Genomic DNA, 18,556 nt, shown 5'->3' with positions numbered 1-18,556 from the left:
TCCTGAAGGGTTATTCCACTAGAATAAAGTGTATCATAAATAAAAATGCCACATCTGCAGAAACGCCTAAAGGGATCATATGGGAACACATAGGTTTACAATAAACTTGTAAGGTATATATAGAGTAATGGCCACATTTACACAATACAGTCAAAAGATCCTTTTGATACTGATCCAGTACATCAATTATTATTTTCTTGCAAAGAAATTCATATCAGTAATAATACTTAGACCAGCGTAAAGTCTGCATTTTCCATCCCAAATATTATATGATACTTTTCTGCATGCACCAAAAATCAAAAAAATAAAGGAACAAACATTGACACTACTCCTACGTACTTACTGAAGTTTATTGAACTTAAAAATTAAAAGCTGAAAGTAAAAGATCTTAATACACATTTCCATATTATTTTATTATCGAGATTAAACAAACTTCAAGGAAAGGAGTTTTGGTTTAAGGAATAAAATTTTAGCCTGTTCGCTGACCTCAATAAGTATTTTAAGTTAGTTATGCAAAATAACTAAATTATTATTATCTATTAAACAAATATTTTCAGGGGAAAAGGCTCCAAATTGAATTTCTCAAGCACAAATCTTAAAAAAAAAAACTATATATAAAGATGATATTTATTTTTTATAATAAATGATTATGACAAGCGACAATGAACATAGGAAGTTATTTGTTAATAATTAATATTACAGGCCAAATTTAATTCATATCGGTGTAGTTAAAAACAGCGCATAATCATTTCCAAGAAATCTTCATATTTTATATTAATACTCCCAGAGTAGTTGATATCTCTGTTCTTAAATTCGTCAGTAAATCGCTGTATTTGTATACAAGTAATAATATACTGGTCAAGGGACATCTTCTTAGCCTTAGGGTTGTTTCTTGTGATTAAAAACTTAATAAAATCCTGTGTAAAATTGATATCCAGTTGTTTTAAGGCATAATCTAATTCTGTTTCATCTAAGAAGCCTGACTGGTCCCTATCGTAAGTATTAAAAGCTGTCAGCCATTGTCTAATGTAGTAGTAAAGAGACTCAAATTCCTTTATGTCTAGGCCTCCATTTTTATCCAAGTCGAAAAGCCTAAAAAAGTCATTCTACAATTAATATAATACAGGGAAGAAAAATTCAAAATCAATTTTTATATTTTACGTAATTAAAGGGTGTTTCAATAAGATTGTGATCAATAAAACATTGTTTTCTGTAGCGAAGTATTGAAATATTTATTGATTTAGAAAATATACATTTGGGAATTATGGATGCAACAAAATATCTTGTAAGTGATGAAATTGTCAATAACGTTATTGAATTCATGTGGTGGTATTTCATTGATATAATGTCTAATTTCCGATTTAAATGCTTCGATGGTTGCAAGCTTATTGACATAAGCCTGTGATTTCAGATAACCCTACAGCCAAAAGTCTAGAGGCGTTAAATCGCAAGAGCGTGGAGGCCAATTCTGGTCACCCAATCGGGAATACGACCAGGAGGAAACTCGTGCAAGATCATCAATGTTTCTGAAACTACATGTCATCAAGATCAACAGCTTTTAAATAAGAAAACTACAAGAAACTGTGCCATCATAATACGATACGATTACTGCACTACCTTTTTCGTTCTTAAAGAAAAGGAGTTCAATTATTCTTTCAGACCATAATGCACACCAAACAGTGGCATGTTGTGAATGCATTGTTTTCTACTGAATCATTCGTAGATTTTCTAAGCCCAAAAAACGTCAGTTTTGCGTATTAATAAATTTATCGAAATGAAAATGGGCCTGATTCATGAAAATGATTTTGTTTGCAAAATCAGCAGGTTCCTCAAGAATCCTATTAGTGAATTCCTTTCACCATTCGTGGTCTTCTGACAGAAGTCGTATTATGTGTCAACCAGTACTTTAAAAATTTTTAATTATTATTTTCACAGTAGATGAGTTAGGAACATTATTTCGACGGAATATTGGACGCAATTTACGAATAGTGGCAATCAGAACGCGTTGTTCTAATATAATTTACTAACTCCCATCTGTCAAATTTCAATTTGTCAGGTCATAATCATGTGACATTATGACTGTCAAATATGGCGCGCAATTTCAATTTTGTATTCTTATTGAAACACCCTTTATTTATATATAGGATGTTTCATAAAGTATGGTAAAGAACCATGAAAAACTTATGTTACTGTACCGCAGAAAGTATGAGTATATTTACTAAAATTAAGCCAAAAACGACACTAGTGAGGTAGTAGAAGAGCAAAAACGGTACCGATATAGGCAAATAGGAGAGAGAACAGAAAACCATGCAAAGAAAACAAAGGGACCAGGACAGGAAGATATGAGTTCACTTAGTTTCTTAGAGTCTTAATCTTTATAGATTTAATAAAGGCTGAGGATCGCGTAGGATGCTTTAGGATGACTATAGGATGCTATAAATGATTTACAATGTAACAATAAATAACAATGTAAACAATAAATTTAATTTAAAAGAACAAGATAACGAACCTAAAAATACAAAATAAAGAGCCAACATGCATATTGTTAATTTCAATAACCAAAACCAGCTTAATTCCGAACGTGCTATGCTTTGGGGCCAATAGGTTTAATAACCTGTTGGCGCTATAATAAGGATAGAGTTGCCAGAAAGTGAAGTAGCCTTTGGCCGTAAATGAGGAGCAGAGGATAATATGAGAGCACAGTAGATAGCCATTTTAGATGCAATAGAAATTTATAAACATAATTTACAACTGACAACTAAATAGAAGTTAACTTATTTCTCCAAAATTCCTAATGATCATAATTAGACTTCAATTAACAGAATCAAATTACAAGACCCTTTAAGTAATATACTTTTGAAGAAAACCGGGGCTATTGGGAAGAGGAGAATCCATCGGAAAATGCTTTATATCTTCTTCTTTTTCTTCTTTCTCTTCACATACCATTTCTTAGCGGAGATTGGCTGTCAACATAGATATTTGTAGTATTATATTGCATTTTGTTTGTAGCTGCATGGAGTTGATTGGACGTCACCGAGAATCATTCTCTAAGGTTTCTCAACCATAAAGTTTTTCTTTTAGCCTGACCTACATTTTTCCCCTCCTGATATATTACAGCAATTAGTATTTTGAGGCTCTCATACTATGTGCAAAATATTCGAGTTTCTATTTTTTTTAGTGTTTGATACATTTCTTCTTTGTTCATACGACGTAGCACTTCGACACTTGTAACTCTGTCGAGCCACGAAATTGGCAACATGCAACGACAGCATCATTATAAATAACGAGAAATCAGCTGATTCTTCATCATTCCGGAATACCACACAATACCACACAAGTGGTACACTAAACGACATCTCGAAGGTTAACCGGGAATCTTCCGGAATTGCGTTCTGCCGAGTATATAAGGAGCTGCATCGGCGATAGTAGTTATTTGTCAGTTGAGTGATGTAAAGTTCGGAATATTGGGGAGAAATTTAAATAATTGTAAATAAATACAGTAAAAATAAATATCTGTAGCAGTCGTGACTGATCCTTTTTTCATAGTGAAGGGTGTAAATAAATTTGTTGACTATTTTCGTTTGTTTTAATTCACGCCTAACAAACCGAAAAAACGCTAAAAACCTAAACGCTATTTTAGGTTTATTTTTTTGCTGGAAAGAAACTTCTTAAGTTTGATAAAAGATTTTCTAGCTATCGCAATTCTGGATATTATTTCTTGTAACTGTCTAGCAGTTAAGGTCAATATTATCACTTGTTAAGTTTGTGTCTATATTTTGTGCTTTTTTAATGGTACTGTATTTTTTTCAAATGAATATTGAGTCTGCAAAATTACAAAAGTCATATATTCTTTGCAGCAACTTCTGCAGATCATCAATACTCTCTGTTGTTATACTATATCGTCGGCATATTTAAAATTGTTATTGTCATTTTTATTTCTTCGTGTTCCTCTGTAAGAGCATCCTCAAAGGTTGTTTTATTATAAATGTTAAAAGGAAGGACAGACAAAATACACCTTTGCCGAACACTATACTGTATTTCTTTCAGATAAATAGTCATCTAATGTAACTCTAGCTTTTTACCCACAGTACAGGTTTCCTATTTATTTTATTCTATATGCCGAGTATCAATATTTTTCTTTTTTAATATTTCTGTTAATTTTTCACGTTAAACTCTGTTAAACGCTTTTCTAACGTCCACAAAACAAATATATATATCTTGATTAACATCCAGACATCTCTGCATAAGAATATTTATTTCAAACAGTGCTTCCCTTGTACCGATACCCTTTCGAACCCTAGCTAGCTGTCACTTATACCGTTCTATATTTAATTTTTCTAAATTATATTGTGAATAATACACATTAGAACTTAGTGTGGTCATCAGTGACATCCTTGAAACTCACAACACAATTTAACGTTGGGTAGCGTTATAAACGTAGATTGGAGCCACTTTTTAGGAATGATGCCTGTTTTATATACAGCCTTAAAGAGTTTAATACTAGTCTACTAGTCACTAACCATAAAATTTAGCAGTTTTATAAGATTTTCATTTAGACTTTAACATGACATTTTGCTTTTAACCACTTTTTTTCCACTTTTATTCTGTCGAATGGAATGAATCACTTTTTTATTTAGGATTTCTGGTCCTGTGTTTTCTACAAAATTAAGACTTACTTCTAGTATCGTAAAAAAGTTGTTTATTCTGCAAGTTGTTGATTCAAATTTGTGAAAAGTTCCCTTTCTATATTTTTTGGAACGGTGAATAATTTATGCTTTTTTATACCTGATACTTCTTTAAATTTATTATACATGTTGAAACTATCATACTGTTTTTCATATTTTTCTCTCGCAGTTTTATTGTCTGGGAAAGGAATTTTAAGTTTCTGTTTATTTAAGTTTTGTTTGTTTTTCTTCTTTTAGGAATTTGATAAGATGAAGGATAACTCGAAAGTGGGATAGAAACTTTCACAAAGTTTAATTCTGAAATGCACGTTGTACTAACGGCAAGGGATAGGAAGGGGTCAAGGAAAGGAATCCGTAGGATCGGATAGGACGATAAAAACCACGTGTTGACTGGGTGAAGAATGACGCGGAAGTGAACCTCAAAATTCCTTGATGTTTTTAAACTTAAATTTTAGGTTAGGTTAAAAAATCTTTATCGTCTTCATCCCGTTTGACATGGCCTGCAGTAGCACTCGACTTTGCTACGTTGCCACTACATTTCATGTTCGTATGCGAATGAAATTTCGAATGCTGTTCAAAAATGTATTTTTTAATTCGTGTGCGAATTTTGCCGCTCGACTTTGTTCGCATTCGAAGATTTTCGCATGGTTTTGAAAATGCGGCCCCAGATGCCTGGATCCATTTTCGAAGGGTTAACTTGTCAAGCAGACTCTTGATACAGCTGCTACGCATTTAGCTATACCGCTTATAAGTTCAGGCTCCACTGGCTGTTTCGCACATCCTAGTCTGGCAAGGAAGTCTGCTTCCTCGTTTCCGTTTCCAGCATGACCTAAGTGCTTAGGCACCTTTAGCTTGTCTAAACCCTCCAGGCCGACTTTACCAATTCCTCTAGGACTTTTATCCTGATGTCCGAGCTCATTGATACGACTTTGTTGCGGCGTCTTCAGGTTAAGATTTCCTGTCCGTATTTTAACACAGCAAAAACTTATACACTCCAGCAAAATTAACGCACCACTACATTATTTCGAAATATTTTTGGAAATTTCCAAAAAACTGAAATATTTATTTTTATTTTTAACTGCCATATTACAGATATTCTAAATTTATACAGGTGGTTATTTTACTCAAAGTATGTTTGAAAAACGAAAATTTGCATTAACATACCTTTTTTTGCTTGTAAGTTTTATTGGTAAATTTTATCATTTGTACTGAAAATTTACATTGTCAGATCAGCAGGTCAGGTCAGCACTTAAGAAGATCAAGCCAAAAAGGTTACCTGGTCAAGGCAGACATTGCATAACTACAAAAGTTCAAGACCGTTTCATAAAACTCTCTGCTTTAAGACAAATATTTGTGACAGGAAGATTACTGCTGACACAGCTACAGGAAGCAGACGGACTCAGAATTTCAACTGATACTATTCGTCGACGCCTAGCTGAATCTAATCTGAGACCAAGAATCCCAGCGCGAGGACAAGCTTTGACCACAGAGCATCGTAGAGCACGGTTAATTTTTGCTAGGGAACACATCGATTGGGCTGAAGACTGAGAAAGAGTTCTTTAGTCAGGTGAAACCAGAATTTGTCTCTACAACTCAGATAGACGTATAAAATTTTATCGAAGACCAAATGAAAGATATGCCCAACGTAACTTCCAGAACACCAAATTATTCGATGGAGGGTCAGTTATATTTTGAAGAGGAATCTCTTTAACTGCTCGTACTGACTTGGTGGCAGTTTAACAGCTGATAGGGATAATAAGGGAGATCCTGCAAGAACATGTAATACCATTTGACCCTTACATTGGTGAGAATTTTTTGTTTTAGCAGAATAATGCTAGAGCGCATGTTTCATTGATTGTTCAAAATTATTTTAATGATGTTGGAATGGAATCTATGAATTGGCCAGCAAATAGTCCTGATCTTAATCGAATTGAGAATATTTGGGACATGATCTACCGCCATTTTCAAGAACTTCCTAACACTTTATATGGACTCAATGGCGATATTGTCCAAATATGAAATAATTTGGATCAAAATGAGATAAGGCCCATAATTTTAAGCATGAATAATCGCTACCGTGCTGTTATTTAAAATAGGGGAGAAAATGCCCGTTATTAATTATTTTTAATTCTTTAATTTTCTTGTTTTTTTTTCTATACTTTTTTTACGCTCTTTTGATATTTTTTTTATTGCTAATACTTTTATTACGTCAGAATAAGAATATATTTAATTTAGTCACAAAAATATTTGATCAATATTATAAAATATTTTTTTTAAATAAAGTAGTGATGCGTTAATTTTGCTGCCCAGTGTATACAGCTCGGAAAATAGTAACATGCTCTCCAAGCGAGTATGCTCTGTTACTACGTGGGATCCCCTTACAGAGCTCTCCATCAGCTCTATTGTACATTTCGAGGCCATCTGTATACCAGATGGTTCCTTTATTTGGCAGTTTACGAGGGCCCATTGGAATGCTACCTCCCTTCTCTGCCTGCGATGTAATTAAACCATTTCAATTGAGTCTCAGGTCCAGTCTAACCAACCGTAGGTCACCAAGGACATGTACAGCAATGTGCGTAGCTCATTGCCTTGAACTGCACCATCAGTTCCAATGACGGAAGGCGCCACAGAGTTTCTAGCACTCCAGTTGGCGCCGTTCGCATGGAACCCAATATCCTGAAACATGTAAGGCGCTGGACTCTGTCCAGTTTAGTCAGTCATATTCCAGATTTTTGGACCTAAATATTGCCTAAAGAGTATATTATTTGTTGCCGATGGAGGTGTAATATATTGAGATTTTATAACTGTATAATGAAAAATAACTTTTACAACTGTATTAAGTGTGGTTTTTCGTCTATTCGATGGAGACCTTTTAATATGTATTAGCTGCGATTTCCACTAACCCAAATTAAATTTTTTTTTAGTTTGCGACACAGAATGAGTGCTATAGAAAAAAAATTTAAAGTACTAATATATATCTGTTATTACGACACTTCTTCTCACAAACGCACACTTGTCACCTCTTCTGTCTGTTTTACACAAATCGGGATTAATTTTATGAAGTCTAGAAAGGATTCAGTTTTTTGGTAAAATCTAGTTAAATGCTGGAAATCGACGTATATTGACACCACATAAATTGTGCAGGAAATAATTTTAACTGCCATCGACATTTTGCTGCACCGATCCGATCATAGGCACCACGCCTTCTTTAGATACTTTGCGCAGTATCTGAACTTAATGGAACTTAGTGGACACTATTACCATCACAGAACTTAAACATGGGTAATTTACATTTTCTTCATCCTTTGCTGAGAGTTCTGCTTCAAAATTAAATGCTACCGGATGTCTGCGTTTAAGATGGTTACTTATATTTGTACCTATATATATACCAGTCACATTCGCAGGTATATGAAATTGAAAATGAGACTCAAAATCACACTAGGAAGATTAAGATTATTTGTGGTATCTAGATGAAAATTTAAATTTAAAAATTCAATCATTTGCATTGAAGTAATCATTCATTTCCTTGTATTGGTAACAAGGTATTCTGCTACTAATATCTAGCTCATTCTTTACTCAATTCAAAATTTTTGGCTTTCTTAAGCTTAAAATATACGACTTAAGACGCAAATTACTGAAGTGAGCGGACCCTTGAGAACCTGTTATGCTTATTTTATTACGAATTCCGAATATCATACATAGCCAAACTTATTTTCTGATAAAGATAATCGGAGCATTGATTAAGGATTATGTTACTGAAGATGAGCAGATTATGAAGAAATCTCTTTTCAGTCATATTTAACCACTTCAATGCGAGCATTTCACCCCTCTCACATACCTCCATCAAAATTTCTCATTCAATTTATAAATCTTACACAAAAGTTTTATATATAGGGTGATTTTCAACCTATGCGCATAAACTTGGGAAACGATAGCTGATGAGTAATAATGAGTAATAATGAAAAAAAAATTGTAAAATATTTTTAGTTTTGAAGATATCCATATTTTTTTAAATAAAAAACGTGTATTTTTTAACGTGTTTAATTTAAACTCATTTAAAGCAACTGTTCAAAGTTGTTTCCATTATTTTCGATACAGACTTGAGCTCATCAAATCCATGAAGACATACATGCACGGGCCAAACCAGGCTGTAGGCGAATTGCGTCACTGGCAGCGTTTATGCGATTTCGTAGCTCTTGCTCAGTATCAACTTCGTTTACATACACCATTGTTTTCATATGACCCTACATATAAAAGTCTAATGGATTAAGGTCAGGCGAGCGAGGGGGCCACCCAACTGGACCATCACGGCTTATCCATCGTCCGGGAAACACACGATCTAAATGTTGTCGCACTGGTCGTGAAAAATGTGGTGGAGCGCCATCATAAAGAAACCACATGTTCTGCCTAACGTTGAAATTCACATTTTCAAGGAGCACTGGTAAATTGTTGCGCAAAAATTCTAAATACCGAGCACCAGTCAAACGATTTTCCAGAATTAAAGGTCCGATGAGCATCCCGTTCAGAATTCCAGCCAAACGTTGTTGAAAGTATGTTCTCTGTGTAATATGTGGACTTTCCAAAGCCCAGTAATGAGTGTTATGAAAGTTGAAAATTCCATTGCGCGTAAAATTTGCCTCACCAGCTTAACTGCTGGTGATGTAACAACCACTCACAAAAGTGTACTCGAAGCGGCAAATCTTTTGGAAGTAGGGCTTGTACCCTCTGCACATAAAACGGGTACAGCAACTCGTGCCTTAAAATTTGCCAACTTGTAGATTGCGATATTGCAAATCGCGCTGCAATTGTCCTAATGCTAATTCCAGGTTATTCTTTGATAACTTCTAGAATATCCTCCTCCAGATTTAGAATATGCCTAGGTCTAATAGCTCCTTCATCTTGTCCAGGCCGCGGCCGTAAATTGCCAGTTTCTCTACCCCGCTGCATAACACGTAAGAAAGCCCCACGTCTCGGGTGATATCTTCGGGGAAATCTTTGGGCATACAGATCAGCTGCTGCCACTGCATTCTGATGCGTTTCTCCGTAAACCAAAACCATGTCGACAAGTTTTTCGTTTGTAAAAATGTGCGCCATTACATTTGACGCTTTTATTTTGTTCGTGTGAAAATAACGATCGAAAACGATCACAGCCACCAACAAACTAAGTACTGCTAAAGATTCCAAACAACAAATTCTAAACATTATGACTTCTTCACTATCAGTTATTAATAAACAAAATAAGTTCGTCTGATACACGTTCTGTTGACATTTGTTTAACTTTATTTCGGAAACCAAAAATATTTTACTACATTTTTTTCTCATTATTACTCATTATTGATCTTCATCTACCATTTCCCAAGTTTATGCAATAGGTTAAAGCCATCTTAAATCATTTGCTAGGAGTTATGTACATTTACAACATCACAATAAAAGAAATGATACAACACAAGACTATTACATAAATCATTTTATCAGTGTGCCTGGTTAATTCATATTAACCAGAATAAAGTTCTCAGAGGTGTCCCTAGACTGCATCCTGGCAAAAAGAAGAAGCTTAAACTTATGCAGTAATCCCTTGAAGCCTTTACGAGGGATTTGAGGTCAAGATATCTTATCACTAGCTTTCAAGATGTTGTCAGGCGAAAATGAAAAATTAGTTTCAGTATCATCGGCATATAGATGAACTGATGAGTATTTAAGATTCCTACGTATGTACCTAAGACGTATACAGGGTAAAGTAAAAAGGACCAAGGCACACCGTAGGAGAGACTGAAGGCCGATGATTCCATCTCATTAAGCTTCACCGACTAACTATGACCTGTCGAGTGTTCTCTGATTAGAGACCAAGCACTTTTTCCAAAACCGAGAAATTACAGTGATGTCAGTAATAGATGGTCATTTAGTTTATCAAAAATCCTTGCAATAAATAATCGAGTGGGTCAAGACTGTCAACTTGTCTGTCTGTTGTTTCTAAGAGAGCAGTTGAACAGCTCAAATCCTTCCTGAAGCCAGATTGAACAGCAGGTAAAAGAGCAAACCTAGTCACGTATACTCTGATCTGACCCTCCAAAATTTTCTCTAGTACCACTAAAATGGCAGGAAGATTGCTGATTGGCCTAAGTTCACATAGTTCATTCGCTGAAACAACCTTAGGTTTGGTATACTTATTAATCTGAGAAATGTGACGCTGTGATAAAACATTTAACGAGTTGCACCAAAAAAAAAATACAGGGACAACAACAGTCAAGCAGCATGGATGCCTTAATGCCATCCGTAGCAACCACTTTAGATTTGATCAAGAATTAAGCTGACTTCACTTCCTTTGGTGGTGCCCAATCTGATCAAAACTGATGCGTATATTTTTGAGTTGTGAATACATGTTTTTTAGAACTTGATGAGGTATCTAAGTCTGCTTTTACAATATGGATATCTATTAATGCAATTGATTGTTTGGAGATACATAGTAGGTCTAACAATAAAACAAACTTAATTTTCTTTGCTCCTCCTTAAGTGATAAATTTGCTAAGTTCTAATAAAAATTAAAACATAAAAGTTAGTGATATTAATTCGTTACATACCAGACAACCAACTCTATACAAATCTGTAAGTTTAATAATTGTTTTCATTTATAAATAAGAGGTTTAAAAATCAAAACAATATAAACTATCACCTCTAATTTGTAAAAAGTTCCAAGTCATTGTTATCTTAAGGAATCTGATAGTAGCATACCGGTCAGCGAGATCTACTATACAAGCAAATCGGCCAGTACTTTAAAAGCAAAGTGTCTCCCATAACTAATGAACAGATCTTTCAACTATTGCAAGAGGTAAACCTGCAAAGTAATGCTATTAAGATAGATGTGCAGACTATAAAGGATGATTTAAAGAATTTTAAAGAAAAAATAGAATCTTTGGAAGATAGGATCTTGGAACTGGAAGTGGAAAAATTGGAAGTTAGTAAAAAATTGCAAAGGATTGAACAATCCAGTAAGAGGAATCAAGTTATCGTTTTTGGACTGCAAGAAAATGAAGATAATTTGGAAGACATAATTTATCAACTGTTAAGTGACACGTTGTCAGTCCAAATAAATCTGCAAAGTATTGACAATATTTACAGAGTTGGCAAAAAAGAAAAGGCCAATAGACCAGTTATTATTAGGTTTACTCGTTTCCTAGATAAGAAATCGGTACTGAAGAACTTATATAAATTAAAGGGTACTGGGATTACAATTGCCAATGATCTAACTGCCCAACAACAGCAAGAGCAAAAAATTATTTACAAATTTTTTAAATTAGCCAAAAGTAAAGGTTTTACGGCAAAAATATCACAAAATCAACTAATAGGTAACGAAGAAGTGTTTAGTGTAACCGATCTGATAGAGGCTGACGAGGTATCCTTTTCAGAATTCTTTATAAATAAGAAACAGCTAACTCGTAACAATAGTGCACCTTCAACGCTATACCATGTCAATACTGAAAAGGAAAAATCACCACTTAAGACCTCCCAGGTAGCTCCACCAGTCAGGGTTAATCAAAATAAATCAGGAAAGAGCCAGGAAATCGTCATAAACAGCACTCCTACGGTTTTAAATCGTATTCTTACCAGAACTGTTGCCGCTAGAACCACTTCTATCTCCAGTTTTGAAAAAGGAACAAAAAGCAAAAAAACAAAATAAAGGTATACATTATTTTTTGCATGTGAACAGAATAAGCCTTAGTTTAGTAAACCTTAGTTTTAAGATAAGTTTTTAGTTTTTTTTTCTGGTTTTCTTTTGTCTCACTTCAAATAATTGTTTAGGGTAGGTACAATATGTCTTTACGTATTTCTCAAATTAATGTTAGATCACCAGTTCCGCATTTGGACGAGTTTAAGACTACCATTTTCAACAATAATTTCGACATTGTTGGTGTGACTGAAACTTAGCTAGGTCCAGATATACCAAACAATAATATAAAACTAAATAATTATACCTTAAAAAGATGAGATAGAGCGTATGGCCGCGGGGGCGCGGGCGGTGTGGCTCTTTATATTAGAAATCAATTTAAAACTGAAATTCTCTTTTCTGAGAGTCATGAGTTTTTAGAATGTATCTGGGCAAAAATTACAATAAAGAAAGAACATTTTGTTATTGGAATAATTTATAGACCACCTAGATCGAATATTCAGCAGTTTTTAAACAGAATGGAGGACCTTATTTCTAACTTGTTTTCTTTGTATAACAACATATTTTGTATAGGAGACTTTAATATTGATATGTTACAATGCGATAATCTTTTCACAAAAAAGTTAGTTTCGATGTTTGAGCCCTTTAATTTGAAACAAGTTATAATGGAGCCAACCAGAGCCACGAAATCTTCTAGTTCCCTAATTGATTTAATAGTCACTAATTATGACCAAATTAAATGCACTGGTGTTATCTGTTCTGATTTTTCCGACCACTTCGTAGTCTATTGTGAGATACAAATGGCCAAATTAAATTATAAACCAAGAACTATCATTTCTAGAAATCTAAAAAATATAAACTATAACCTATTTAAAAATGACCTTCAATCGATACCGTTTATACTCTATTTCAGAAGTGTGTAGAGCAATAAAACCTCATTAGGTATGCAAAAGTGGTACCTGGTGATCCACCAATATTTTATGCCACTACCTTAGTTGGGTATTAGTTTCAATGTAAAATTCTTTCTTTTCGTTGATTGCAGGTAGTGCCACCCGGTTTTGGGTCAATTTATGAGTTTTGCCCATTGTTACCCACTGATAAACATTGAAAACGGTTCGCCAAAGGCGTGCAACTGGGACTTGTTTTTTACCTTATAATTAATGTACTTAAATACTATTTTATTTTAGAAAGTTACTTTTGTTTAAATGGAATAATATATTTTTTTCACAAATTTATTGAACATAATATGTAGAGTAAAACAGTTGAAAATGTCACTTTTGGATCTGGCACTTTTTGAACAGTGTATAACAATTTTAAATTATAATAGATTGTAGTTTTCTTCGTCATCTGACGAACTGTCATCACCTCTTGACATTATAATTAAAGGATCGACTGTCTGATCGATGAGGTTGTCAAGATCCCACATTTTGTCCTCTTGCTTAATTACATGCTGGACTGCTTTTCGCCAATTCTCTGGTGTCGCTTCCGTAATGGCTTGATCAAACAGTAGCTTAACATCTTTCATTTTAAAAGTCGTGTTTTGTCTTGCTACAAATCCTTTTACCTGCGCCCATATCAGTTCTATAGGATTTAGTTCGCAATGATATGGCGTTAAGCGCAGTACAGTTATATTATATTTTTCGGCTATATCTTCCACGGCGTATTTCATGAAACGAGTTTTGTGTAAGTTTGCTATTGCCAGCAGTTCTTTTTTATCAAATTTGCTTCAAACGCAATACCTTTTGCAGTCAGCCAATCGATAATTTCTTGCTTTCTCCAACTTGAAGTTGGCGTCTTCTCTATTCGCCGTGAATGATAGCTTGCGTTATCCATAACCACCACCGAATTAGCCGGAAGAAATTTTATCATTTCACCAAAATAGTCCTCGAAAACGTCTGAGTTCATGTCTTCATGGTAATCTCCTGTGCGAGTCGACTCAAAGGTTAGCAGACCTTCTTTTAAAAATCCCTCTTCGCTTCCAATATGTGTGATTATAAGTCTTTTTCCTTTTCCCGAAGGTACTTTAATACCCGTAGACAGGCCTTCTATGAAAGCTTGGCGAGCACTGGTTATATTTTTGTCTTGCCACATTTTTTGGACTATATAACCTTCGTTAATCCACGTCTCATCAAGATAAAAAACTTTCTTTTGCTCCCTGCGGTACTGCTTGATACTTCTCAAGTATTGTCGTCTCCGACAAACAATTTCGTCGCTCTCCAGTAAAAGTGCTTTGCGGTTATGCTTTTCCCAGGCAAAATCCATATTTTTTAAAGTTTTCCATAAAAGTTTTCTACTTATCAACGGAATACTGTCATCTCGGCCAAGCTCCATTAAAATTTTGTCTAGGGTGGGTATTTCCTTTTTAAAATAAAAAGAGTGAACTTTTCTTCGAATTATACATTTAGCATTTTCATCAAGGTCTGTAGGTCGTCCTGGCTTTTGCTTGGGAGATTCCACTTGACCTGCTACTTTTCTTTCCCGCAACAATTTGAAAATGGTGGACTTTCCAATTCCACTCATTCGAGAACATTTTTCAACAATTTCTTGCACAGTAAAACTAGGGTAATCGTGTTTTATGCAATCATGTACATTTAAAATAATAACTTTTTCACTCAGCGATAGTGGAGAATTTTTAGTACATCTTTTCGTTGGACTGAATACCTCCATTTTTTAAATATTGGGATAATAATATTGTGATTACACTACAGCGTAGCAGTGACTACTAACGTTTAAAATATGATTTAAAAGTATTTATAGTCTGTATATATTACCTGACCCCATTTTTGCATGTTACAAAGCGTTAAAAGATAGGTACCTATACAAAAGGATTAAAAGTATGTATTTAGTATTTAATCTCTTTCAAAATAAAGGCATTTAATCCGTGAAAATTAAATTCATAAATATTATAAGTACCTGCGCCTATGAACTACCACGAAATGTAGCCAAACAGAACGGAATTCCCCAGTTTATTGCTCTATACACTTCTGAAATAGAGTATAATAATGTTTACAATATCGTTGATGTTAATCAAAAAGTCGTATATATTAATACCGCTATAACTAGCCTATTTAATATTCACGCTCCTCTTAAAACAATTACATTGCCTAAAAAACTCTTCCTACCCTGGATTACAGAGAATATTAAGAAAATGCAGAAATTAAGAGATGCAGCTCTTCAGCAGTTTAAACGCACTAAACGTCGAGAAAAATGGGAATATTATAAATCATTAAGAAACTTAACAACAGCTTCAATAAGAATGGAACGCATAGCCTATTATAAGCATAAATTTAAAAATTGCAGTACTCGAGAAAAATGGGAGGAACTTAATAAACTTACTCCGTCTAAGAAAAAAGATATTCCGGTGCAGTTTAATGATGTTGATCAATTTTACAATTTTTTTATAAACTCTACTATCTCAATCCAGCCTTTAGATCAGGAACTTTTAAATTTTTATTCAACCAATAAAAAAAGTGACATAGATTTCTTTTTGCAGTTCAGAGCAGTGGAAAATTAATAACAAAGTCACCGCTCTGGTATTGCTAGATTTTACCAAAGCCTTCGATTTTTTTAAATCATCAAATATTGGTAGCCTTACTGCACTACATAGGATTCTCAAATCATGCTATAGCTTTAATAAAGTCATTTCTAAGTTATAGGTCTCAAATGGTAAAAATTGATGCAACCTTTTCAAGTCGTCTTTCAGTTCTTAATGGGGTGCCTCAAGGTAGTATATTGGGGCCACTACTATTTAGTATTTATACAACATGCCTTCCTCAATATCTTGAATACTGTAAGTATCACTTCTATGCAGATGATACGCAGTTGTATCCCTCCTTTGCACCTTCTGATTATTTAACTGCTTTGAACCATATAAATTCTGATCTTGATGCACTTGTTAAAGTCTCTAGTAAGCATATGTTAAAATTAAACCCTAAAAAATGTGTAGTTATTCTCTTTGGAAGTAACGTTCAAATAAGGACTATTTATGAAGAATTTTCTTTGTTTGTTGGACATCAAAAACTTCAAGTAGTTGGGAGCACCAAGAGCTTGGGTTTAACACTCGATTCACAGCTAAAGTTTAGTGGACACATATCAAATAATCTTAAAAAGTCGTATTGTGCTCTAAAAACCATGTACCCTCATCGACATTACTTAGATCTGAATATTAAATGTGAGCTATGCGACTCTCTTGTGTTGTCAAATTTTAATTATTGTGATGTGGTTTATGGACCTTGTCTAGATGGTCTAGACTCCTATAGAGTTCAAAAAATGCAAAACTCTTGTATTCGTTTTATTTATGGCATTAATAGGCGAGGTCATGTATCACATAAGCTTATTAATCTTAATATGTTTAATAGACGTAAGCTACATTCCAGTGTGCTATTTTATAAAATTATTAAATACCGCAGTCCTCCCTACCTATAAAAAAAAATACATTTCGGACAGACATTCACCACTTAAATTTAAGAAGTAAATCTTTAACTATTCCTAAACACAAAAATCAATTTTTCAAAAAATCATTCTCTTATAATATTTCTCATATCATTAATGCGCTACCACCCGATATAACTGATCTTTCGAATTCCATTTATAGATTCAAAACAAAAGTAAGGCAAATCTTATTGGATAATCTATTGGATGATCTAATTGGCATATTAGAGCTAGAAGATTTATTTTTCATTTTTCTTGTTTATAAATTGTAATTAAATGACTAGTATTAGATATATTCTTCCGTATTTAATTGTTGTATTGTTGTAATCTGTACCAAATCATCAACTACCTAGATGTAATTTATGCACATTATATCTAGTAGTTAGTTTAATTTATTAGTTGTTAGTTTAATTCGTTAGTTTTATTTAAAAAGTAGTTTAGTTTAAAAAGTTTTTTATGTTGTAGCTATGTAGGTAGAACAGAATCTGCATTTTCAATGCAGGAGTCTGATACATTAGCTTTTATTTACCTCAATTATTGAATACACCTGTAAGTTTATATTCTATGTAATTTCCATGGTAAATAATAAACGTTATTATTATTATTATATTATTATATAATACTACAAGCCCTAGGAAGGGTGGACCTTTCGAGTGAACCCTAAAATCAATGATTACAACAGAGCAACTTGAGAGAGATATCATATAGCAAATTTAAAAGGGTTGCTCCGGTACCAAAGAGTATATTTTTAGACGTAGGAGATGTAATCCATATTCTGCGGAGTGGCCTATTTATTGCATATATTGTCTATAGAAAATGATTTATACCTTAAGTCGAATTGAATTATACAACAGATTTTTGAATATTTTTAAATATTGACTACAGCTTAAGATAATTAATAATAATATTTAAAAATAAAACAAAATTGTCTTACCTCACTACAAATTTGCAAGCAGCATCAGAAAAATGTTTGCCTTGAAATATTTCGAAAGCTTGTTGCAATTCTTTAGAGGATATCTGCCCTTCATGTTTTGTCTCCATTGCTCTAAACCATTTTTCCACAGCGGGATGTACACTATTAATTCTACTGAAAGGGCTTACCACAGGAGAGTTTTCCATGATAGGTGAATATATTTTTCGTCCTTCAACATCTAAATTAGAAAAACTAAGTTATAGCATCTTGATTTATATTTCTTCAAATAATTACCTCGTATTATATCTGATACGAATTGTTTTCTCTTATCTTCCATTGATCGTTTAACATTGGCACTACAGCATTTCTTCTCTGATACATGAGGCTTCTCTAAAATATAGTAGATGTTAATCGTAAAAAAAGAAATTTCTTTAAGCAGTACCTTCTGTGTAGCCGAACTCCTCCATGTTCATATAAGTTGTATTATTTTTGTAATATTTTTTCTCACAAATGATTTGGAATTAAAAAATTTAATGGATGGATGATTGATATATGATAAATGACAAAAGGGTGACAGTGCAACCTATTGTAATCCCTAATTATAGGTGTACTTATTAAGGTAAATCAAAAGTAAAAGTGAATTAAAGTAAGTATTCAGTATGGTGTTCGGTAATTCAATGTACTGTGTGTAATTACTTATTAGCATGGGAAATATGAGTGTGATGACATGCGAGGATCTCATATGAGAAGCGTTCAATTTTTGATATACAAACCAGTGAGATTCGAAATGTGACGGAGGTTTTCAGACTGGATCGCGCTAGAATGTGTAGTCGAGTTAGGTTCGGTTCTACAATGTGCATTCAA

At 33.7% G+C, this 18,556-nt stretch overlaps 1 protein-coding gene across 3 annotated transcripts in view; it reads right to left on the bottom strand.

Annotated features, from left to right (window-relative positions):
• Positions 1–18,302, bottom strand: part of LOC126734126 (peflin-like) — a 66,135-nt gene extending 47,833 nt beyond the window's left edge. For 2 of the 3 annotated variants that reach the window (XM_050437660.1, XM_050437659.1), the window contains exons 1-3: positions 18,135–18,302; positions 17,987–18,082; positions 17,714–17,930 (exon numbers count right to left, since the gene is read on the bottom strand). In XM_050437660.1, the coding sequence (XP_050293617.1) occupies positions 17,714–17,930; positions 17,987–18,082; positions 18,135–18,165 (344 nt within the window). In that variant the 5' untranslated portion in view covers positions 18,166–18,302. Of the gene's footprint in view, positions 1–613; positions 1,093–17,713; positions 17,931–17,986; positions 18,083–18,134 lie in introns of those variants that run through there. The other variant, XM_050437658.1, reaches the window with a different exon arrangement.
• Between the last annotated feature and the right edge of the window lie 254 nt (positions 18,303–18,556).

This window comes from Anthonomus grandis, chromosome 3, assembly GCF_022605725.1.
Source record: "Anthonomus grandis grandis chromosome 3, icAntGran1.3, whole genome shotgun sequence".
NCBI classification, from domain to species: Eukaryota; Metazoa; Arthropoda; class Insecta; order Coleoptera; family Curculionidae; genus Anthonomus; species Anthonomus grandis.
The sequence above is the reverse complement of the archived record's forward strand: the minus strand, read 5'-3'. Positions and strand labels throughout refer to the sequence as shown.